Genomic DNA, 26,390 nt, shown 5'->3' with positions numbered 1-26,390 from the left:
ACCAGCCACTCTTAACAAAAAAAAAAACACTCCAAACAAGCACAGCACGCGCGCCAGCAAACGCTATCACAGACGAAGTCCAGATCAAAGATAGGTACATATAATAATATAATGGCTCTGGATCGTGTAGGTACTCTGTGTTCTGGATCTCAATCAAACACAAGGGACAATCCTATGTTATTGGTCTCTGCTCAATCCAAATGAATCCAACAGTCTATGGTCTATTCGAACAGTTGTTGCAGTTGACAACTTTTTAAACTACCAGGCTTAAAAAAAAAGCTAGAACCCAGAGCCATAAAACCAGTTAATTTAAAAAATAGTTGACAGCTTCACTTCAAAGATGACACTTCATACTAGTGTGACCAGATTTAAATTGATGATCCTGCTTCTTCTGAAGCGTTTTGACGTTTGATAAAAGTCACGGATTTGACTAATATGACATCATCCCTAATAAAAAATAAAAATATGTTTGATTATATTATTTGAATGAGACTAAAAGTTATCCTAATTTATGTATTTCAGTTTTTTTAAGGTATTATTTAAAGCGAATTCCTACAGATACTAGGGTAAAGTCAAAATTGTAAGTGGAAAGTGGAAACACTGATAACTGATTGATAACGTTATCAGGCAAATGGCAATGGCGATTTGCGAACGTCGGATGATAATTTGATAAGGACTGCGTTCTCTGTCAGTTGAAGTTGAAAAGAACGTGTATCGTAGAAAGAATGCACGTTTATAGTCTGATTGAAACGTGAAGGCTAAAGAGTAAAGTTACCGATAGGCGATATATTCGCAGTGGTTCTACGCCGAGTCCGAGCGCGTGTTGTGTACGCGGTAAACGTTTTAGTTACAATCAAATCAAAGTTCGTAATATTTTATCTTGTCTGAACCCATAATAATGGCTGAGAAACAAATAAAAAATCGTGTTTGCATCGTCGGTTCAGGAAATTGGTAAGATTTCAGTGGTTTCAGTTAAACATATTACAAAATAGCACCAAGTGTATTTACCTTGTTTACCATGACCTTAGTGTAGAACGATGACATAACAAGTAAGAAAACAGTGTCTTTTGAATAAAAATTTATTCATTAAATTATAGTGACAAAGGAAATAGGTATTTATTTTATAAATTATGTATAACCATATGGTGCCCGCGACTTTATACGCGCGGATTTAGATTTTTGAAAAACCCAAGGGAACTCGTTGATTTTCCAGGATAAAAAGGTTGCCTGGGATGCAAGTTATCTCTGTATCGAATTTCGTCAAAATCGGTTGAATGGATGGGCCAGGAAAAGCTAGCAGACAGACAGACAGACAGACATACTTTTCCGTTTATAGTACCTCTATGCATTTCGAATTCATTTTAATTTTAATACTAAATAAAATATATTACATTTAAGTATCATACCTTTTGTTATTCAAAGAAATTAACATTGTAGGAAATACTGTAGGATTCAAGCTTGCCTTTTCATACCTACTGTACCTGTGTGGACCTGCTCACAGCTCACTTCTCTACCAAAAAGTGAACTATTTACTCAATTTTCCTTTATATTACTAGGGGTTCAGCGATTGCTAAAATAGTTGGGCGCAATGCAGCTCGCCTTCCAAATTTTGAAGACCAAGTTACCATGTGGGTATATGAAGAGATGATTGAAGGAAAGAAATTGACAGAGATCATAAATGAAACCCATGAAAATGTAAAATATTTACCAGGACACAAACTGCCACCCAATGTTGTAAGTAGAATATAATAATGATATGTAAGAAAGTAGGAATTTTAATGATATACAGTGAATATGTATATTGGAAGCTCCAATGCAAGAATTGTAATTCCATTTTAGCTGCTTTTAAAGAGCATTAATGCAGGCTAAAAGCGCATATCCTTACAAATATTTTTAAAGTTAAACATCACTAATACTAAAACAGATAAAACCTAAAGCAGTATCTTTTTTATCAGTTTCAAATCTCCAATATAAAGATCTGTTGTTGTACCGATTTTAAATTAAGGATTTGTGACTAATCAAGTATTTGAATTGGAGCCTCCAATTGTTCAATAAATAATTACTGCTAATGAAAGTTTGGAACAACATAATACACATAAAGACCACAATATGGGGAAATTCAAATGATTGGCAAAAAGAGCACATGCTGCACACATGTTATCTATTTTTACACTACTCCACTTCCCAACTGAAACATGTTCAATGCCATTGTTACTTGTTACAATTATTTTCTTGTATTAAGCTTCCTGAGATATAGTACACCTACTATCATAAAATTACCTTACCACTTCTTGGCATAGAAAACTTCAAAATTTCACTGAAGCTTGGGCTTTTATAATATAAAATGTATGTAAGTGTATGTAGGTCTTAGAAGCGAAAATAGACCTTGTAGTTTTATAAATGTGTAAATGATTCAACCTAAAACAATTTTATGGTTTATGAAGTTTTAATACTATGCATCTTGCAACTTTCATAATTACCTAATAATTTACCTCTATAACTTACTACCCATATTATAAATGCGAATTATGAATGTTTGTTATATAGTTAGAGACATAGATTTTTCCCACAGTATTTGCCAAGAAAGTTGCGGGCATCCACTAGTTTACTTATATAGAACCTTGAATTTATTATCATCTATATAATAAATTATTTAACTATTCTAATACAATAAATACACAATATAAAGCTGCTTGCATACAAGATGCGCAAGATCCGTTTGTGGTAAATGTTGTATTTTACAGTTTGCAAATAGCGTCAAAATAATAAGTCGACTGCATCTGTCGCTCTAAAACGCGGATATTCAGTAGTAAAAACGTGTGTGGCAGGCTTTATAAATAAAGATCATGATGAGGGCGTCACTCCCATTTTCATCCTAAATATACGGTCGCAACTCCTCTCTAACTTAAAACCTAATTAACTATGATTCTAATTTTGTATTTTTTTTTCATGGCATTAAAATCTTTTTATGTATATCCAATAGGTAGCCATACCTGATATTGTGGATGCAGCTAAGGATGCAGATCTATTGATCTTTGTTGTGCCCCACCAGTTTGTTCGCACCTTATGTTCAACCTTATTGGGAAAAATAAAGCCCACAGCAGCTGCTCTTTCACTTATCAAGGTAAGCTAATATTGTTTTTTTATTAAAGTGCAATTTAACTAGATTTTAATGTGTGTCTATACACATTCGGTTTAGCCAGATAATATTCTGAGTGCTGCATGCTTGTATGTTATGGGGCTAGATTAGAAAGCCTGATTGAACTGAACAATCTACTTATTTTATTTGAATAAAGCTTGACTCAAGAGTAAGAGGAGAGAAGACCGCAATCGTTGCTGAATGTTGTAAAACATTAAAAGATGCAAAATTCAATGTTCCAGCCAGAGCATAGATTACAACTAAAATTCATAAGTACTAACATATCTATTCTGAAACAGGGTTGACCAACCTTTCGCTATTCACGTGCAAATCGAAAACCTTGAGATGACGCGACGCAACGCTTAAAATATTTTTACGCTACTACGATACGCTCGGTCTTGGCGTAAGATGACCTTAATGCAATACAATTATTTTGCTTCCTTTTGAGGTACAGAACCCAAAAACATACCTACGCGGATGAAGTTACGGAAATAAAAGTGAATCCCTAATAATATAATGCGAAAGTCTGTCTGCGTGTCTGCTAGCTTTTAACGGTCCACCCGTTTAACCGATTTTGAGACTGTACCGGAAAATCAGTTCCCACGGGATTTAAAAATATCGAAATTTACGCGGTCGAGTCATGGGCAAAAAGAGAAACAAGTACGGAAAACATGGGCTCGTTTGTGATTAGTTGTTTTTTAATTTAATTGTTGTAATCGTTAACGCCCACTGACTTTTTGTCTTTATCAATTTGTGTGGGATTACGTAACAGAGAGAGCCCTATATTAAGTTCTCTCTGTGGATGACGATAATATTAAATAAATTAATGCTCATTATCTACTTGGCAGGGCTTCGACATAGCGGAAGGCGGCGGCATCGACTTGATCTCGCACATCATTACGAGATGCCTGAAAATTCCTTGCGCTGTCCTAATGGGTGCCAATATCGCTTCAGAGGTGAGTTCTAATCTAAAGGCCATAGTGACTAAACGCGAGCGTCCTTAAGATGTCTTCTTTGGCTGCATTATATCCTGCAGGGTTAGTTGCTAGTTCAGTGATCATCACTGAATACAATAGAATAGATTTTTATCAAAATTAACTTTTATAAGTGCTTTTGAATCATATTGAATTATAAATCGATTGCAAAATGTTTTTTTTTGTCACGCGATCGCCGATGTGCGGTCTCAAAGACCGTGGTTTGAACTCATCGTTTACCAATTTTGCTTTGTCGAGGCAACTACCATTTGCCGCGTTGCAAAATACGAGTATGTAACTGAGTTTGAAGCTACTGAGACCAGTCGAGAAAAGGGAAACTATACAATCTAGTATTTTCGGAAAACCGAGTGGTCTTTGTACCGCACCTCGATCTCGGTCGTCGGCGGTTAAAGGTTAATAAAAGACTAGCAATGTAGAAAACACGAGCTCCGACATGCTTAACTGTCTGATTAGGTTTCATTGGAAAAGGAAACCTTTGGAAGTAGTTTAAGTTCGTTTAAGTTTACGTAGGTACGTAGGTGTTTCGATATTTTATATGAAATGATGCCTTTATTTTTATGAAAATATTTTCACTTATATCACTGATGAGTTCAACTGCAACACAGACTGAACTATGCACATTGTAGATACATTACTTAGTAATTATAGGTCTAGGACCTTAGTAATAATAAATTACGTTACAGACATTAAATACCTTTTATTTGCTGGTTGAATTGACCAGGAATGAATTTAACTCTGGTAGGTACTGTGAAAGTAAAGCTTTTGCCCATCTGTGGGAACAAAATTGTGCATTTTAAGTACAATAGATAAAGGTTTAGTATAATAAAAAATAGCGAGCAAATGAGCTGGCAGGTCACCTGATGTCTAGTGATTACCGCGTCCATGAGCATTTGCAGCACCAGAGGTACTGTCGATGCGTTGTCGGCCTTTCAGGAATTTGTTGGTCCGCCCCTTGAATAACCCCTATTTGTTTACACTTATAATAATTGTTAGGTGGCCGAAGAAAAATTCTGCGAAACAACGATAGGATGCCGGGACGTGATGTTAGCGCCGATGATGCGCGACATCATACAAACCGAGTACTTCCGAGTCGTGGTCGTGGATGACGAGGACGCTGTAGAGATTTGCGGCGCTTTGAAGGTAAGAACCCTAATATTACGATGGTTTCAGTTAAAAGAGTTGTGGACGATAGTGGAAAAGATGTGTCCACGTATTTTTCACTTAGAGTTAGGTTGAGACCTATAGAGCTACTTTGACTTTGCTCAGACTTAAGCTTCAGTTAAAACGAGACGGTTTTATGTCAGCAGTATAGCGCTGTCTCGCTTTAAGAGTGTCTTAAGTCTAAGCAAAGTCAAAGTTCGCTCTATATAATAGATCTCAACCTCAGTATCGAGCCTCACGCTAGTGCGCCAAAGGCCAAGTTTCGACCTAGCGTATGCATAAAATTCTACATCTTAACGTTAAAGTAAAATGGACCTTACGTTTTAAAGCTTAAGTTCGTCCATGACGTTTACATCTAGTACTCAAATCGGAAACTTAACTAAATTAAAAGCAGCGGTAGTGAATTGCCGAATTGAAATCAAGAATCTATAGGTCTATTTTACTCTGACCTTATTGTGTTTCGATGCTCGAATTCTATCAACGTTGGTGAGATGTAAAAATCTCATACTAACGCTACTGTCCTCGTAATGTGCGGGATCGAAGGGTTGACGACGAAACGATTGCGTGCATTAGGCACACCCGCCGTCGCGCCCCTCTTCGTACCACCCAATAGATCTTTAAACCATCTTATCAGCAGTTTTAAGGTCAGAGATCATTTTCGTGAGGATGACTGTTCCTACAACTATGTTTAGTTTAGTAAAATAGACAAACTTAAATAATGAGAAAGGGCATAGATATTGACATAGAGATAGCGAAATGCGATGGTGAGAGGGAGCTAGAGAAAAATATAATTCATAACTTTGGTGCTAAGGAGAGAGACTACCTATTATAAAGAAAGAAGAGTTTATTATTATTTATGTAATAAAAATGAGAAGACTTCACAAAAATGGTATCGATTTATCTAAAATCAGTCGGTAGAGTGTTTAATTTCTATCAAAAAGGCGCTTTGCCTCCTAAAATAGTAGGTCATCGCTATATGTAGCTATCTCTGCTCAGATAAGATAGTTTAAGTGCTTCTTAAAGTAATATTAAGTAACATATGTATTTTGATTCTCATGACAGTAATTTCCAATTTCAATCATCAAGACTTCATCTAGAAGTTTCAAGTTACTAAACTAAATAGTACAAAATTATTAGGGAAGATAATTACCAGCGGCGCGCCCTTTTGAAAAAGAGCAGTGCCTAAAATTTTAGGCCGCAGCGCTGTGCGAGATGAATTGCACTTTTTAGCATCGTAACAAAACTCACTATTCATTAAAACACCTTTACGGAATAATTCTTCTGTACCCTGGAAGGTATTACAAAGTATTCTAGTGTAGAGTCACAGAATACCTACTTATGGATCTTTTATCTCTTTCTCTCATAAGAGATAAGTGACGTGAAAAGGTGCGTCGCCTGTAGATATATTTCTCGGATGATTTGACTAAGTGAGCTCAGCCTGCCTCTACAGTCTACTCGATATTCCGATTTTTATTATATAAGTTCCTTAAGTCAATGTGGATAATCCGCTTCTACACAATATACAAACAAGAAATATTATGATCTAACATCGCATTATAGAGTTTAGAAATCAGCATGGGTTTCTCAATTTTTTGTTTCGTCCTATTGTTCAGAACATAGTAGCAGTAGGAGCGGGTTTCGTAGATGGGCTGGGCTTTGGAGACAATACAAAGGCAGCGGTCATCCGATTGGGGCTTATGGAAATGATCAAGTTCGTGGACGTGTTCTACCCGGGCAGCAAACTTAGCACCTTCTTCGAGTCGTGTGGAGTTGCGGATCTCATTACCACGTGTTACGGTGAGTAGTCTTATGAGCACACCTTTTTTGGCATTCATCTTCAAGACCGAATTTTCGTTTTACGTACGTTTCGTAATTTTAAGGGTTCCGTAATAAAATAAAGAACCATCAAGGTAGACCTTAAGATACGCGACACTGTTTGTTTCAAATTTCTCAAACAAACCTCTTACCATTATGATATAATTAATGGGAAAGGCTCACAACTCTCAGAAATGAAGAATAAGTACTATGCAGAGAGACCCATTAAAAACGAATAACTACGTATATCTAGTATTGCGTAATAATTTAAGTAGGTAATTCGTGTTAATTTTGTACCTTTATCAGTTAATTATTGTACCTATGTCGCCCGACTCTAATTATTATTTATCTACTGTTTTTAGTGCATAGGTTAGTAGGTATAGATAAATCGGATCTGCTACTTGCTTGACTGAGCAACGAATAAAGTTTATCATGCGGTATGAATTTAATATTACATGCGAATTAAAGAACTTTGGAACAATAATTACAATAGAAGATATTATTATTTATATCAGTTATGCACTTACCCTACCGTGCGCCGACGAGGAAGCGACTAGGTCTCGACAATTTCTTGCTAAAGAAGCATACAATCGATGTATGATTCCGTCGCTGATAGTGTACACTAGCCGGCGAGGACTCTCTCCACTAGTTTGGCGCTCTCTTGGCGGTCAAAACACTCGCGCAGTTTACGCAGGGATATTAATGTATGACGAGTGACTTACCCCGTCGCACTTTCTCATAGCCCAGCGACAAAACTATCCCAACTACACATTCGCTTCTCGTTGCTCGTCAACTTATTTCTAGTTTTTAACTCAACTCGTTTCTCGCTATTCGTCAGTGGTCAGATAGTTGTCTTATTCTATTTTTTATATTATCATTTTTAATTAAATTAAACTGGATTTAATAAATGGACTTTGCTTTCGTAACTAATCGGTACGGGCTCTTGCTTTGATTTAATATAATGTTTGTAATGGCTGACAGTTTGATTATCCTCTTCCTGTTTTGTTCTAGATTACTCAGGTTATTTCATACTTGTACTTCAGTAAATTCTCAGAAGTGGAAAATGGCTCTTTAGGTACACGACTTACGATGACCGCGGCCTCAACGACAACGGGAGGCGGGGCAGAAGCGGAATTCTAATACAATATGCATTCATTCATTTATACATGTACAGTCGGCCTCAGAATTCGAGTAGCAACTCTGCGAAACTATTGCATCAAAAACCTGTCGCACTTACCTTTTTCTATAAACACGGCACATACACCTAACGCATGTGTATTACCAGCACGGTAATGCACATGCGTTAGGTATTTGTGCGACGCGAATATGCTCATTAAGGTGCTAAACGGTTTACGGCCTTTGACTGTACCTATGGATATACTAACGTCCCGCAGGTCGATTCTGGAAACCTGCATTAATCATTATTACAAACGCAATCTGTTATGATTGGCTGAATTTATGGTATTCTTTTTGCAACAATGCACTGTAGCCAATAGTGAGTGAGCGTCAAACAATCAAAGGTGATTGCGATCGTCATATTGTAGCTGTCATTTTACCGTGTTTGAGTCGCTGCGCTGAACAACAGCGAGAGCAGATGACAACGCAGCATACGCAATGAATGCGTATTGAACGAGTATCATCGCTCAGTTCCCGCCGCCGCTCCCGCCCCGCCCAACGCCGTGGGACCGTGGCCTTATCCACTTACGAGTTTTATAAGAATGTTTTACGAGAATGCATCAATTACATTTACTCGTACCTTTAAGTAAAAACAGTATAACAAAGATTCATCCATCCTCAAATTTTTATTATCTAAAGAAAAACACAAACAAACAGACCGACAGAAAGCGAGATAAAAACGTATCAAAAATGGTAATTGGTTCCAGTACCTAATGCCATTTAATTTTCGTATGTATTTCTAGAGTAGGTGTAAATGTAATAAAAACAACTGCAGTACAATATAGGTCTATGAGTACAATGTGGATCGATTTCTGGTACACGGGATATTAAATTTACTTGGCACTTACAAGCGTTATTGCGATGCTTATCAAAAGCCCAAGCGATAGTGATTGATTATTTATTATTTATTGCATAAAGATATGAAAGTTACTATGGCCACATATTGCATATCAATATGGGTTGGTCGTTAGGTATAAAACTCTGTTTATATTAGATAAAAAATATAAATAGAGCTCACTATTATCTGCTCGCGTTTATCTAACCTGGGAGCAAAGATACCTACAGCTTTCTAGATACAAGAGTTTGGGCTGGGTGTTGGTGAGTCAGTCAGTAAGTTAGGAGTATAACAATCATCATTATCCTCAACCAATAAACGTCCACAGCTGGACATAGGTCTTTTGTAGGGACATCCACACGCCACGGTCTTGTGCCGCCTGAATCCAGCGGATCCCTGCGATTCGTTTGATGTCGTCTGTCCATCTAGTGGGGAGTTTGTCAACGCAGTGCGAGGTTGCAATTCTAGCACCTTGGCACCACAACGTCTATCAGTTTTCAAACATGAGCCCTGCTCAGTGCTCAGATCCGCAATGCGTTGAGCTACGAGTATGTCGGTCACTCTGGTTCTCTAACGGAACTCGTCCTTTTTGATTCAATCTCGTAGATAAGCTCTAAGCAAAGCTTTCCATCCGCTGGTGACTCTGAGCTTTCTTATGACTAAGAAATATTCATAAGAAAGTATAATATTATTATGTTGCATATTATTTTAGGTGGCAGGAATAGAAGAGTGGCAGAGGCGTTCGTCAAAACTGGCCGATCGATCAAAGAGTTAGAAGACGAGATGCTCAATGGACAGAAACTGCAGGGGCCCATCACCGCGGAGGAGGTCAACCACATGCTTGCCAACAAAAATATGGAAAACAAGTTAGTATCATCATCATCATCATCTCAACCTATCGCCGGCACACTACCAAGCACGGGTCTTAGGTTCAACATGCTGGCAAAGTGCAGATTAGTAGACTTTATACATCTTTGAGAACATTCTGAACCTTATATTTTAGAACAATACTCAGAAAATTGGCATATTTTTACCGACCAATCTCATAGTATGTGCAACTCTCAAGCTGCACTGGAGAAGTGCATTATGCACTATAAAAAGCCACCGAACAAGAAAAGAAGAAAAAGACACTTTGAAGACCTCTTAGGCATGCCAATTTCCTCACGATGTTTACCTTCATCGGTAGAGCAAGAGATATTTATTTGCTTAAAATAGTTTTCGATTTGCATCTACACCCGAAATAATAATTGTGGAATCTGTTTTGTATATTAGGCAAATGACCGCGTCCGCATACCTTTGTAACTATACTGGTTGTACAAGGTTTTGAAAGTTACCTTGTATGAAAATTCCATTAATCTAAATTAGCCCTTCTAGGCTATTTGAAACAAAAATAATGTTCAATGAAACTGTCAAATATAAGCAAATGCGAGTTGCAGCCTGCAAAAATTTTTGTTTCGAGTGACTCGTCCAGTGCGTACCTACTCGTACTTATGTGGGTCGTTGGAAAATTCCAAGCAACTCGTTAGAGTAAATTTTCGAGTTGGTTCCTAATAACATTGTCCACGTTGATTTTATATCATCGTGAACAATGTTTTTAGGAACGTAAGTTAGAAATGAAAGTACATATTTATATAATTTTCCAATTTGCAGAAATTCTTGCCTTTTTGGACGTACTTTATACATATAGGTATAGTACGCGACAGGTCGAAATAGCAATCGGGGTATAGGTACGTACGTACGTCGGAAATAATAATTATACAGTGATGTGACCCCGTGTTCAAGATAATCACTGAATGTGATGTAACTGAGATGAACCGAAATAGTTGCTCTTGGCTTTTATCCACGACATACCTAAAGGTCAATGAGAAACATATTGGATTCATTGTCATTACCTTTAGCGTTATATCGACCTTTCGATGCTAATAACTGTATTGCGTGATATATTAAATAGGCTGTCTTCATTTGTATCATTTTAGTCAGGCCCTACCGTAAATCCCGGAGGCGCCTCGGTTGTACTAAATAAGGGGAAAAAATTATTTTTGATTTCTTCTTGGCTTTTTGATATTTTAGAAAAAAAAACACACTTGCTTCGCTTGCTTTTATTATTTTTTACGTATTGTTTAAAATATTAAGGATAAGCGCCATACTTAGATTTTACTCCTTTTTAAAAGTAGTTTCGAACCGGCACTGATTTTATAGTGTCGGTTTTGTATCCTTTGCGAAAGCCCGACCAGTATCATGATCGTACCGCTGAGCTTGTATTATTATCTCTGAGTGACTGAGCTTTCTTATGAGGCCCATATAATTAGCGACCATGTAGCTTGGGATGACTGTAGTCAAGCGTAACTCGCAAGCCTATTTTCATTGAAAAAAAACTACTTAAAACGTTTCAGTTTACAGTACGTCCACTTTTATACGTTAACCCGATGTACCTGCGCAGAAATCTTTTTTTGAATGGCGCGAAAATATCTCAGCCAGTTATACCGCGCGTCCGTCCGTTTTGTACACGCGAATAATTATGAGCGAGATAGCACGAGCATCTGTTATTGTGTTTGAAATCTTAACGTCAAGCAATGAGGTCTATATTTCATTGGTGTAAATTCGGTTTTATTCGGTGTTAGGTTGCGCTTTTTTGCGCAAACTAATTTACTGTACGTACATAATATTATGTTTCAGATTCCCCCTTTTCACCGCCGTGTTCCGCATCTGTCGAGGCGAGCTGAAGCCTAGCGACTTTATCGACTGCATCCGAAGCCATCCAGAGCATATGTAAGAGATTTCTATACGCCTCGCTTTCTAGCCTTAGCGTTCGTTAATAACGTAGACTAGATTACGTACTAAATCCCTAGTGTGATAAATGCTATAGTTGCTAGTAAATAAACATAGACATCTAAGGTACGGTTTATAATAGACGTAGCGAGTGGCGGAGACATGTCGCGAACACAATCACATTTGGTTCGAAGACTTGACCTTAGTCCGTCTTGTGAAAGCTAAGAGTGAGAAATGGCGAGCAAAAAAACATAGATCGTGTATCCTTTAGCTAGGAATAAACGTATTTGATATTTTTTTAAGTAATATTTTGATTGTAGGTTTCTTAAAATACCAAAAAACAACACTCAGCTTTCTTTAGACAGACTAGGGGCTAATAAGAACGTTGTGATTGTCATTTAGCGATGGTCGCAATTGTTGTAATTCACTGTTCATTGTAATCTTGCTGCAACTGCATTCTAGCTCATAGTAAGAATGTCGGCGTGTCAAAGTCAAAGGTGATTGCGATCGTCAGTTTAAGTAGATCTGTCAAAGTTTTATGCGAAGTGGGCGAAGTCTAAAGAAAATTATAATGCTATGTCCACTCCACTTTTATGCCACTGCTATATAAGCTGGACCTTATGTAAGCATTGCAAATACTTCAGCCCTTCCTTTACAACTACATATTTCCATTAAATTTATATCACTGGCTATTCACTAACCGTTCTTGTTAGTTTCACTACACCAACCTCATGAATTTAAAAAGACCGAAAAAATTAGAACTCTTAAATATTTGTCCATAATACAATCTAACTGAATAATTAATGAGTACGTTTGTACTTTTGATTGTGATTTGTACGGGTCATTGTTGTGCCAAAATATCTTGTTTATGATTACCTACTATTTGACTATAAACGAATAGGAATGATTGATGGGTATGTTGTTATTGATAGGTAGTATAAATATTCTAAATTGGAAACAAAATACCACACGTGGTCGGTTAACAAGAGCTTGCCTGTCACAATATGTCAGTTATTCACACAAACGCAATTTTATTATACAGTATGTTTTAAGAAAATCGATTTATGTATATTGTTTTAACTTGGTTGCGACCCAACTGTTTTTGGCGAGCTGCGTGCCGTGACTTTTGAAATCAATATAATCAATATTTTTACGCTATAAGTACTTATAATCATCTGTAAATAATATCCTTCATAAAAATATTAAATCCTTCATAAAAAGATTACTGCTATCACTGTTTTTATTGTGATGTATGAAATAGCAAAAAAAAAAACATTATACACTATTTCACGAGTTTGTCCTCTTAATGTTTTGCAAGAGCTTAATTTTTTCAGGAAATATAAATATATTATACATAAATATTTAGACTGACCGATGGTTTGAAAACCAAAAATCACGATGTTTTTTATGATAGTGGTAAAAATAAAACAATAACTTTCTCAGTCACGCTCATGAGCTTGGCCGCGTGCGAAAAAGATTTAAAGTCTTTTCATGACACATCTGCTTATTCATATTTTACACTACACAAGCGCAATGTATGAATGTGTTATACGTGCCAGCTCTTGTTAACACGGCTGTATATAGCCGCAACTGACCACACGTAATGTAAAATTGTACATTTCACAGGGTGCCTAGTGTAACTAGATAACTGTTGGTTCTGTATGCAGTGCCAGAGTTATTATGTTATTTATAACACCAGCATTAAACGAGATTAGGTGTCGGTTACAGACTTTGCGCCATGATGCAAACTATAATAGCTAATTGCTTAGATAATAATATGTACTCGTATCTATTTTAATAGCGTGCTAGTCCAAGAGCCTATGGTATTTACGGATAGCTTATTTTTTTCAATTGAATAACGATTAACCCTTGGGTGTTTTGACAATTTTTGTATTAGAAATCTCGAAGTCAAAACGTCATAATTTATTCATCAGTAGAAAAAGATAGTAAAATCGGCCCTTATTGGAATTATAGAAATAGAATGTTACCTACCTATAAACTAAAGTCGATGGAACAGATTCTATGTTGGAATTATAAATACTGTGAGCTATTAGACTATTTTAAAACTGTTACGTAGTCGCTAGGTACTTCGATTGAGCTTTTGAGTGTTTCTATATAAAAAAGCATGCAACAACAAGTTGTTAACATGTGTTATTAATAATATGTATCCTATGTACTTTATTACTAATACCTCTGTTATCGTTTTGATGTAGTGTTAGCCCATCAAACATTTATTATTGTTTTTATATCTCTCAGAGTCTTTTATCTACCAAATCATGATTTTTATAGAGTGCTTGTTGACATAAACTGATAGAATGTTGATTGTAGTATAAAATACAGTACAATGCCTATAATTATAGGACATAGTATGTAATATAGTTAACATGTATATTGATTCTTTATATCATATAGTTATGTTGCACGTCTCTTCGTAGTGTATAGTGATTGTTTATATAATGTTAAGTTTGAATAAAGTCCATATTTTATTGCATCTTGTTTTCTATTTCTTAAGCTGGCTTCAGACAAGAAGATCATTCGAGAAGCGACAAGAACGCCCTCGTCTCATACCGAATTTCGGCGACATTCTCGTCAAAATTCGAATGTTCTGGGCATAAGTCTGAAATCGGCTTTGAGTTTCCCTTGGGCATGGGTTGGCACTATTGAATAAATAGAGTAGCTTAGTAGAAAGCTTACATTCTTGTTTCATAATTCGCTTTTGCTAACAACGCTAATTCTATTTTACAGATTTGCTCCTAAAAATATAAGCATTTACTAACAAGTTTAAAAGGAATAAATCTGCCATTCCAGAGTGGAATATTAACAATATTTTTATAACAAATAATTTTTGCTCGTTTTTGAAAATTGCTTTTTGCATTGTTCTGTTTATTTATTAGCAATTTTAATAAATAATTATTTGAATGCACGACTGTTTTTATCAGTAGATGTATTTATACCTAATAGATCTAAACAACGAATAAGTTTTTGTGCTATGCTAGTTTAAGGCTTAAAATCAGGAAATGAATTGTCATTTTATAATTATTCTCATTCATCCATACTAATATTATGAATGCGAAAGTGTGTCAGTCTGTCGGGCAATTTCGCGGCCCATCCGTTTAACCGATTTGATGAAAAGAACCAATATAGCTTGGATCCCGGAGTCGAACATAAGCTATTATTTATCCCGGACAGAGTTCTTATGGGATTATTGAGAATCTAAATCCACGCGGACAAAGTCGCGGGCATTGTCTTTTCAAAAATATTTCATTTATTTGAAATATGCCCGCGAATACGCGTGGATTTAGAATTTTTAAAAATCGAGTGAGACCTCTTTGATTGTCCAGTATAAAAAGTAGCTTTTGTAAATTTCCAAGATAGGTACAACCTATCTCTGTATTAAACGTCAAAATTGGTTAAACCCTAAAAAGGTAACAAATAGTCACTTTCGCATTTATAAATGTAACAGCTGATGCCCGCAACTTCGTCCGCGTGGATTTCAATTATTACAAATCCCGTTGGAAATTCGATTGTAAAGCAGCTTACGAGTGTATAACTTTCGAGGTCTTTAACTATATATCCATGCAAAAATCACGTCGATCCATTGCTCCGTTGCGGCGTGATTGAAGCACAAACCAACAAACAAACAAACAAACACACGCATTTATAATATAGGTGCTATCCATTTATCATTTTACTTGTCATTGAATAACGACATTTCACTAATATTCTAGGCCGCAAGTAACGCCAAAGTGTTCTCTGTGACCTGATGAAGCCTCCATGATCGCATCGCGTCTGCACAGTTTGCACATTCATCAACAGAGCCCTTAGTGTAATTTACTAATTTATCAAGTTAACTAACGTGACATGAGCGTTAGGCTAAATGTCATTTACGCTCACAATAATAATAATAATCTCAATCTAACTGCAATTTGTCGATCATACTTAGTTAGCAACATTGAAAAATCGGCATATTACAGCGTTGCTAAGTAATTTTTCGGCAGATTACAGATAAGATTGATTATTATTGTTAATCTCGGCCGTTAGTATGGACGTTCATGGAAAGGTAAACCTCGGAAGTTGATATCTCCATACAATTTTGACAGATTAACATAACACCAGTGTCACGACTTTAACTTACTCAAAGCTCAGGGCACTGAGGCTGAGATCTACAGAGCGCACTTTGACTTAGCTCAGACTTAAGTCAGACTTAAAACGAAACATTAACGCCTCATTTGCACGAGAGCTTTAATTCAAAATAGGACAAATGCATTTCCAAGTATCTGTTCACACGTCAACGCTTTTTTCACGCACACTTTTTATTATCAGCACAACGCCGGGTTTTAACGCAACGCTTTTTTTACGCTCGTGCGAATTAGGGCTTAATATGTCAATAGCGCTGTCTCGTTTTAACTGTCTTAATTCTGAGCAAAGTCAAACGCTCTATAGATCTCACACTGAGTATAAGTTTTCAAGTTAACAACGTGACATGGGCTTTAAGATAAATCTGTCTTTTTTTGTATGGGCGTAATATAATTTAACGTAATTTGATAACTCCATACTTTGGCAGATTTTTATAACCCACCCAAGTGGTATGACTTGAAAAGTTAGACTAAGGCCTCAGACGTTTTCTAATTATAACTTAAATGAATTTTAATAAATCAAGTATGCGCCCAGCCTCACTACGCAATATAATACCACCTTTGTTTTATGTAACTATTTGCGTTAAAATGACTACCGGCCAGTTTCTTCATTGCAAGCAACAGCCAAAGTAATGGCTTAAAGTAAAAGTAACGGTCAAATTTGTTTCTTCACAGTGTAATCTGTTGCCTTTACTATTGCTTTTACCTTTAACTTTTACTGCTCAATAGGCTGCTGTAAAAGCTACAGTACTTGTCATTTGTCAACATTTTTAGGTTATATTTATTTTTTCAACAGTATTTCACGGTTCCACCGAGTTTTATCATTTTATTTGATACTACTTATTGATTGTACTTAATTAAAGTATCAAAATGTTTTCAAGATCTTCAAGTGAAAGTTCAAGTTCATCAGATGATGAACATATTATAAGTTATTTAACGCATCGGCGTAAAAGATTTAAATATTCGGAAGGATCATTTTTTATGGGACGACGCTGATTGTATTATTTTTATATATATACTAGCTGATGCCCGCAGCTTCGCCCGCGTGGATTTAGGTTTATAAAAATCGCGTGGGAAGTTTTAATTTCTCAGGACAAAAATAGCCTATCCGTAATAGCCCGTCCCCGGGATGTAACGTGTTTTTGTACCAAGAAAAACATTTAAACGGATGATCCTTTAAAAATCCCGAGGGATCACCAGGCTTTATGAATGTAATTCCTTACAGCATCAGGGTTGAGGAGTTGGGTCCTCGAGGTCAACAACAAAGTGTTTACTTGGTCTAGATACCTTCAATATCAATCAACTTATAACCGACAGTTTCTAAATCCCATCAGTTTTGGTGGTCAGGTCCCCTGCAGCATCAGGATTGAGGATTTGGAATCCAAATTTTTTACGAAACAATGTCGCAAAGTTTTTCTATCGAGTAAAAAAAAAAATTATGCAAATCGGATCAGAAATCTCGGAAATTTCGGTGTACATAGGTAGAAAAACACAACTCCCTTTTTGAAATTCGGTTAAAAAAGTAGCCTATGTTACTCCCTGGTCAATCCTCTATTTGTCTGTGAAAATCCCGTCAAAATCGGTTCAGCCGTTCCGAAGATTACCCTTTTCAAACAGACAGACAGACAGACAAAAATTTTAAAAAGTGTGATTCAGTTAAGGTATCGTTCAAATAACCATATGAGCTTAATATGAGGTAGTTATTTCGAAATTACAGACAGACACTCCAATTTTATTTATTAGTATATAGATTAATATTGAAATGCTGATAACATACCTAGACGTCAAGTTTACGTCCACATTTTCGTCTCCGAAAAGCTCCATCATAATAAATATTTTAAACTTGAAAATGGTTTTAAATCAGTATGTAAGAAAAAAACGAATTTTTATTTTAAAAAGTACTTTGGCACCATAGAGATATTTCACACCAAGTTTCACACTTTATACTAATTGACACTGACACATTGACAGTGATATTACGATGCTGCCATGTGTAAAAAAAACTCGCCACGACTTTTTGGTGAAACTGTGACGTGTATGTAATGGCAACTACTTTGACTTTTACTTTAGCTGTTGCTTGAATGAAGAAACACATTTACCTAAACTCCAGTAATGGTCAAGTAAAAGTTAATACTTTTACTGATTACTTTAGTTGTTCATGAAGAAACTGGCCGGTACGTCAATATTAAATTCTACTGGTTTTATGGTTACAAAGTAATATAAGTATTTTTGTATTAGAAAACGTCTTTCTACATATCATAAGCACGGCAATCTGTTATATCATCATCGATCGTTTTTATTATTAATATTATAAGAGTAAGTATTTTTGTTGGCCTTTAACAACGCTATTTTTTTTTGGCAGAACATAATATTATAATACCAAATAAAACAAAAACATCTACTTATAAAGGTCAGGGTAGACACGAAGCACTATAGCGTCTTAAGACTGCTGGGTGCGCTCTGCAGTGCTGCCGCGTTTCTAAAAAGAGGTTAACAGCAAAACGGAGGTACGAGTCTGACTTGCAAACGAAGAGTTCCGTACAAGATACAATACTTTTGAATTTTCTTAATTTGCATGGCTGCCGTTTTGACCCATATTTTTGGTTTTTTTACTATTTGTTGTTATAGCGGCAATCAAAATACACACTATGTGAAAATTTCACGTCTAGCTATGTATCAAGTACAGTTCATGAGTTACAGCCTGCTGACATATGAACGGACGGACAGCGACGGCTTGGTAATACAATATGTTATCCCGTTGGCTCCCTTATCCGTAAAAAGTATGCTAGGCGGGATCAAGGGTTTAACTTAGTTTTTTTCATGTTTTTTGGTGATATGTAGGTAACTCTTTTGTAGCTAACCGCTTTTTAGAAGTAGACAGCATAATGTGAATGGATTTGTCGAGTTCTAGTATTACAACTACGACCCACTGTAAACATGTTGCAATCACGCGGTGTTCGTCAATGCCTAAAAATTATCTATAAGAAGGAATGGGATTTTTTAAATAAATTAAGTAAGAATTAAATTGTAGTTCGTTATTCTAGTGATAAATCCTATTAACATTGAACTTGTTTAAATTAAGTGCTTATTGCTACAAATAATACTCGTGTGTCTAGGCTAGACTAGTATATTTAAATGTTGGGGAATAAATGGCTCAAAAAGACCTAAATGTACTTACTAGAAAAGTAAGAAGTTTATATATTATATATTTGGTTTATATATTAGGTATTTGGTTAGTTATTATTATTCTTATTAGTTATTTACCTACAAAAATATCGATAAAGCTAGTCGTCAAAGTCAATCCCTAGAGCTTAGAACAAAGATTCATCCTTTTAAATGGTACCTACCTATTTATTTGATTCTAGTAAGGTATGCAAAAATATTATCAAATATTGTTTAATGCAAAATTTGGGATATTATAAAAAGTGCAGGTTTCACTAATTACGTATTTTTAAATTGATAATAATGCATATCTACGTATTTTAATTTTGTTTAATTACTTATTTATTTTTTATATATAAACATAAATATTGAAACTCTAAATTATTTAAATCATTTTTGCGGAATGCGTTGTAACTTGTAAAATATTACTTACCTTTTTCTCAAAAATCAATCATAATTTTTAACATTGACATAATTCCATCGATGTATACATAATTCATAATACAAATGTGATTTATAAAAATTATCATTGAAAAGCAGAAGCCTATCCTTGTTTTTTGTACCAACCCTTACTTTTTCAGGATTCGGATAGTTAAAAAATCGCATTGCTGTATTAGCTAAATTAAGCGGAGAAGGTAAGATATTACTCGTACGTTGAAACGGGCTTCTGTGTTTACTTTCTTTGAGTTAAGGTGCAAACACATTACTCTGTTGCGGTGTGTGCGGTGCATGCAACAGATGATAGGAGTCATGCATTTTATATGAACGTGCAACTATCTGTCGTGGTGCTATAGCGCAATGACGCTCGAGGCTCGGTTCGTTGCACTCTGTCCGGTCATATAAACTCTGAAGGATTGCTCCATACTAGTACATTTTTAAGTAGTTTACCTACTAATTCACTGACAGTATATTAGGATTATTCGATCCTTAGATATACAAGTAATAGGTTTTAGGGAATTCAAGCACTAAGCGGCCTCGACCCGGCCAATAGCCGCAAAAGCCAGATAAAGCCAAGTGCGCGATGTGTAATAATTTTACTTGGACGCTGCGGTCACTGGCTGTGGTCGTGGCCGCTTAGTGCACGAGGTCCCTCGGTTGTATTACTGTAAAAAGTCGCAAACTAGTAAGTACTGAACTGAAATTAGCCAATGCTTTGCGATCTCACTCGTTCGGGCATTGCAGAGCGAAGTATGTGACGAAGACTACAGTCGCAACACATCACAACACAGTAAAGTGTCCGCAGCTGTCTACTTTACATTCATGATATTCACTAAAATCATAAGGCGAGGTTCAGCGCACACTGAGCAGCCAAATGCTAGATCACTTTTCATAGATGAATTGATAATAATTAAATAAATTACAACTAAAATAGAGTTCAAAATAGCGTACAAGGGGTAATTCTTTGTGGATTTGCTCTTGCACGCTATTTTGAATTCTATTTTAGTTGTGATTTAGTTCATTATCATTTATCAATGAGAAGTGCTGAGCATTTTGCTGCTCAGTTTGCGCTGACCGAGGAAGATTGTAGTTCGCTATGCAGTCGCAGATTTGCAGCCGCTCTAAGTAAAGATGTACCAGCTAAGTACTAAAAAAATATTGAATGATTAAAAGGTTTTATATCATGTTTTCATACATCTGTGTATATTATTTTCGTTTCCTTTCCACATTTCCAAATTTCAGCTCATTTCCATATCTTAAATTGTGCTCAAAATAAAAATCTGATATTATTATTTAAATTATTCTGGATTATAGTATGAAACACACCATTGCATACTTTGACAAAGCTCCAATGAAATTAAGAAAAAATACTTTTTCTTTAAATTAAGTAATTTCCTATTTTGTATTAGAAAAGAGTAGATATTAGTACTGTTAAAAGTATGTGCTATATACGAATTCTACAACTGTTTATGGAATATTATAGTCTAAATGATTCTAAGTATTATACCTATAGTATAATCACGTGTTTATTTATTGCCTATATACATTTAAATATCTATCTTCTCTTACAGGAATAGAGTCGCCTAGGTGTAAAAGTGAAATCACGCTGGATATCTCCTTCACATTAACATGACATGTATTTTATTATGTTTATTTATTCTATTTGTTACATTTGTATATATCTTTTAGATATTTATTATATACCTATTTGTATAGATACCTATTTATAAAAAAAATTACACACAAACCATTTTATTTTATGTTATCTATGATATTATTGTAACAAACCGGGAGCAATGTTTCACTTATATTGTGTTTGTCTTGTAGTATCAGTTTACTATGTATAATAAGTATATTTATTTATATACAATACATATATATTCTTATAATCTATAATCATCATACAACTATAATACATCTATAATCTTTAGTGTAAATATCCACCTATTACTAGAATTAGGGTTTTAGTAAGTTGTATCTTAAATGTTCTAGCCTTAGGAACTATTTATTTATAGGTAAAAGTTTAGCTGTTTATATAATAATTAAAAAAAAAACACTAATTGGATAACAACTGGCCTTACTGGTTAAGGTGCACTAGACGAGTCTGCCCCCGAAATTCAAATTGGGTTTTCGCTATTTGTAAATTAATACGACAAGGTAGGCTTATGGCATTCTAATAGCGCCAATAGCAGTACCATCTCCACAGGTTTATATAAAAGTTTTTACTTGAAAGTGTCCAGTTTAAGAAATTAGAGTATCGACTAATTTGTGAGTAACTCACGTCAAACTCATTATTTTGACTAATTTCTTAAACTGAACACTGATTTTTATATATACCTGTGGAGATGATACTTCTATTGGCGCTATTAGAATGCCATAAGCCTGCCTTGTCGTATTAGTTTACATATTACGAAAAACCAAATTAAATTTAAATTTCGGGGGCAGACCCGCCTAGTGCACCTTAAGTGGCACATACACCTATACCTGTGCCTTGTGACTGTGAAGGCGTAATACACAGCTGATCATGGAATTATCTCTATTCTGTCTTTGAATAGACAAAAATTCAAAGTCTTATTTTATTACGGTAGCTGTGTAAGTACTTATTTGATATTTTTTGGAACAATAAAAAAAAAATATTTTTTTTGCAACGTCTTTAATTCTACAATACTAATTTATAACAAATTTTCTTTTATCTAATGTAATGTTCCTAATATATCCGTTATAAAAATCTAAAGCTGATATTTCTCTTTTGCCTACAATTCTAAGAGATTTGAAATAAATAAATCTTTTGTCTTTACATAATATTCGAATAGCTTTGGTGTTTTCACAGTACTCTAGGGTGCCAACAGATTTCTCGTTGAATTCAGGATCTGTTTCAACTAAAAACGCATCAAACAATTTCATTTGTTTGTCTCTAAACTTGGTTGTTAAAGGATATAGTCCATATATGGCGCGATATAAATTATAAACTTCTTTCGCGCTGTTTTCAGTCCAGTTTACTATACTTATATTTTTATTTATCTTCTTTGCTAAAACAGAAAAAGTTAATATTTAATTAAAAGCCTTCAGTTCACGTTGTCCTTGTCTACGTTAGCCCTTGACTGCAATCTCACCTGGTGGTAAGTGTCAGTTGATGTAGTCTAAGATGGAAGTGGGCTAACCTGGAAGGGATATGGCAGATATTAGGGTTCCGTACCTCAAAAGGAAAAACGGAACCCTTATAGGATCACTTTGTTGTCTGTCATGAAAACCTATAGAGCACTTCCCATTGACCTAGAATACAAATGTACTTTGATTCTCATTTAGATATTAAATAATTAAACTCAACGAGATTTTGTAGGCACATGCTGGAAATTATAATTTGTGTCTGTCTTTTTTGCCAGATTTCCATACAAATATTTAGTTTCAAGTTACATGAGCTCAAACCTTTAAGCTTATGTAACTTTTAAGTCTGAACAAAATCAAGGTTCACTCTATCGATTTCGGCCTTTTCTTAACATTCTAAGGTTATTTTTCTATTATTAAAAAAACATTAATCTTCAAGATTTTAGGAGAATAGTTACCATATGTAACTCCTTCATTACTTTGGGGCTGAGTGTTTTCTAGGCTGGCGGGCAAACATCTTAAACATTCAATGAGCATCTCTGCACCAATGTCTGACAGTTGCTGGGTTAGCTCTGGTAATTTTATATCTTCGGGAATCGATACTCTTCTTTGACTTATTATTTCACCTGGAATAAATATTTGATATCAAATCACATAAACAGCTATTAATATTGAATAAATCAGTTGGATATAATAAGCAGTCTTAATTGATTAATGAATACGGTAGGTCAAAGTTATTTTGTTTAATACATCACTAAAAAACTTAACCATTTTGGATGAGGTTCTTACAGTTTATTAGCTGACCATCAACCGAATACAAAATCATTTTTTTATACTTCAGTTCTTGAGTTTGAGGACAAGAATTTGTATTTGGTTTTTAATTTTAAACTGCCTTTGTTGACAATTTATCCATATAACATATAGTATGTCGAAAAATATTCAGCTTTTGGAACACTGCTTTTAGGTCAGGTGAAACTGCAGTTGAAAACTAATTACTTTACAGAATATGCACTTGCCTACATCAAAGACATCTGGTTTTATTTTCATAAGGGAAACACCACCAACTTCATCACCATGCAGCAAAGTGTATATGATAGGCGCTGCTCCACGCCAGCGCGGCAACAGACTCGGATGAACATTTATCATTCCTCTGTAAATAGCACAATTTACACATAGCATATTACTTGTATGGAACACAAAGTATAATGCAGTCTAATCAGTTGGTGGCGATCACAATGGATCAGAGGAGGTTGAAGTGATACAGGTAGCCTGGGGACCTGCACTGCCCCAAACAAGAAAGAAAATGATGCAGTCTAATATGTTGTTGTAGTGTTCAATCTCTCTGTAAGCTGTTGATAACTAAGTTATGAATGTTGTAATTTGTCAAATATATATTCATTTTTGAGAAATAGTGACTTATTAACAGATTACAGATACATACGTTTATTATAGAACTAGATAATGCTCGCGACTTAGTCTGCGTAGATTTAGGTTTTTAAAATTTCAGTGGGAACTTTTTGATTTTCCAGGATAAATAGTAGCCTATGTCCGTTGCCCGGGTTGTAAGCTAACTCTATACCTACTTTAGTCAAAATCGGTTAAACAGTTGCACCGTGAAAAGCTATCAGATAGACACACTTTCGCATTTATAATATTAGTATGGATATAAAAACTTGACACAATAGAACAATCCAAGCTAGAAGACAGTCAACAGCAGTACACACTCTAAAACTTGCACTAATGTGTTACTACCAAAATGCTAAATCGCTGAAAATATTTTTGTCCCTTCATATTAAAAACAGAATTTCAATGAATTCCTTAAAGGGTTGTAGACCAACAGTTAATTAAAAAAAGCACTACACTGCAGCTTCCACTTTATACTCCTGCAGTTCTGTTTATCATGGTCCCAAATATACTAAATATATCCATTTATATAAAAAAATCTAAGTAACTTACAAAGGGAACTTCTTGAGTACATCTTCTTTGATTAAATGGCCAAAGGCTACGATCAATCCTATATCATATTCACCATCATTGATGTTTAAACGTGGCCACTGCAATATCCTTATATTTTCAGCATGTGCATATTTCTCTATCAAAGTCCTGTTCTTACTGCTATTTGCCGTAACTAGATCCAGGCGTTTGACAATATTTTCATTTTTTCTATGAAAAATAAACATTTAATTCTGATAATAATTTATATTTACAATTTTTTAACAGTTTCTATACATACCTGAATTGGTTTACCTTTTGTAAACTATTTAGCGCAATAGCCTCCGAACCAAAGAAAAGGACATTATAATATCTTTTATGGTGAATATTTTGTAAATAGGAACATTTTTCTTTCAAAATTATTTTATTTATTAGGGGTGCTAGGTTATAAACTTTACTTGTCATCATAATATTTATTGATTGTTGTGCGCAGTGTTACCATCGCGAAAATTGAGAATCTACCATACACCGGTTGAAAATCAGCTGAAATCTACCAAACTTCAACGCTTGGCTTTTGTAACTCACTGGGTAGTGAAGGCAAATTGTGGTCATGGCCCATTAATTATTATTATTGTCAGGGCGAGTCGAGTGAATTGGTAAGAAAGAGTCACAAAGGTGAATAATTAAGATCACAGGGTACATTATTTGGGATAGAGGAGTTGTCACTTTTACAAAGTAAACTTTTCGGTAGGTATCTATTTTTCAAAGAAAATATATACTGACTGTTTTCATCGATGATTTGTATTTTGTCTAAACGTACTAGTATAGATAGACTCAAGTTTTAAAATATAGACTACACAATTTTCATAGGCAAAACGGAGAAAATGAAAAGTAAAGTTCAGTGTCGTCCCTATTCACCCCGTTTTACGGTACCTATCTATTTAGACAACATATAATGAGGAGCGTTTCGCGCAAAGAGTTGTAATTTACAAGGGATTCGCAAGCGTTCAGTATCCATCAGCTAATCCCACAATTAAGTCTTCGCTTGTTTTCGCAGTTCGCTATTCGAGCTGTATTTGCCATAGGAAAATGTCTTAAATATAATAGTTAGTCATGTTTTGATTAGGTATTCAGATTAAAGCCCCGAGAAGTAGTTACATCTTGAAATATTAATATTATTATTGAATTGATAGTTTCAAATAAACATCTTCCAAACATTGAAACATTTTGTGGGCCATTACCTGTGATCTTATGTGCTATTATGATGATCTGTCAGAGTAAAAAAAACGGGCTGTAAGAATTATGAACTCCTTTTTTGGAGTCGTTTAAAAAGTAGCTAATTACACCCAAATAGAAGGAATCTGCCACCAATGGTCACACTGATTATGACATTGACACTGACAAACAGTCAAGTGGCAGCAGTGGCAGAGACATTAGCGAAGTGCATTGTGCTGGGTTGGCACTACAAAAAGCCACCAATCGTATGAATGCACAGACTACGAAGCATGAATGTAACGTGCGCTGCACAGTGGTCACGGGTAACTTTAGAAATGTATTAAAACATTGTGAGTTAAGGTCCAGTGAAAATAATTTCGCTTGGCATAGGCCAAATCACAAATGAGAACGCGCTGCCAAACACGGCCCTCCGCCGTCCTCATCATTCTATTTCCCGCTAAATCCTTCACCACATATTTTGGACGTTCTCGTGGCGTGGTGTTGTAGTATTA

General features: G+C 35.3%; 2 protein-coding genes and 1 long non-coding RNA gene across 4 annotated transcripts; 1 reads left to right on the top strand and 2 right to left on the bottom strand.

Moving 5' to 3' along the window:
- Positions 1–618: 618 nt before the first annotated feature.
- On the top strand, positions 619–21,507 carry LOC123867846 (glycerol-3-phosphate dehydrogenase [NAD(+)], cytoplasmic). 2 transcript variants are annotated; one of them, XM_045910141.1, is made up of 9 exons: positions 619–951; positions 1,557–1,734; positions 2,984–3,124; positions 3,988–4,095; positions 5,128–5,274; positions 6,909–7,092; positions 9,834–9,987; positions 11,798–11,890; positions 15,619–15,799. In XM_045910141.1, the coding sequence occupies exons 1-9, from the start codon at positions 899–901 to the stop codon at positions 15,647–15,649; spliced, it is 1,089 nt and encodes a 362-aa protein (XP_045766097.1). In that variant the 5' UTR covers positions 619–898; the 3' UTR covers positions 15,650–15,799. The 2 variants fall into 2 exon arrangements, with proteins under 2 accessions (XP_045766097.1, XP_045766099.1); XM_045910143.1 differs by lacking the exon at positions 15,619–15,799 and adding an exon at positions 21,198–21,507 and having other exon boundaries at positions 621–951.
- LOC123867861 lies at positions 18,119–21,191 on the bottom strand. Its single transcript, XR_006796521.1, has 2 exons — positions 20,054–21,191; positions 18,119–19,525 (listed from the first exon to the last, which is right to left on the bottom strand). It is a non-coding gene; the product is annotated as an uncharacterized LOC123867861 (long non-coding RNA).
- Positions 21,508–21,993: 486 nt separating the features above from the next.
- LOC123867847 (methionyl-tRNA formyltransferase, mitochondrial) lies at positions 21,994–25,177 on the bottom strand. The gene is made up of 5 exons (XM_045910144.1): positions 24,965–25,177; positions 24,688–24,894; positions 23,748–23,881; positions 23,190–23,357; positions 21,994–22,655 (listed from the first exon to the last, which is right to left on the bottom strand). The coding sequence occupies exons 1-5, from the start codon at positions 25,129–25,131 to the stop codon at positions 22,294–22,296; spliced, it is 1,038 nt and encodes a 345-aa protein (XP_045766100.1). The 5' UTR covers positions 25,132–25,177; the 3' UTR covers positions 21,994–22,293.
- Positions 25,178–26,390: the final 1,213 nt, after the last annotated feature.

This window comes from Maniola jurtina, chromosome 8 (assembly GCF_905333055.1).
Source record: "Maniola jurtina chromosome 8, ilManJurt1.1, whole genome shotgun sequence".
NCBI lineage: Eukaryota > Metazoa > Arthropoda > Insecta > Lepidoptera > Nymphalidae > Maniola > Maniola jurtina.
Note: the sequence above shows the minus strand (reverse complement) of the source record. Positions and strands in the feature narration are given on the sequence as shown.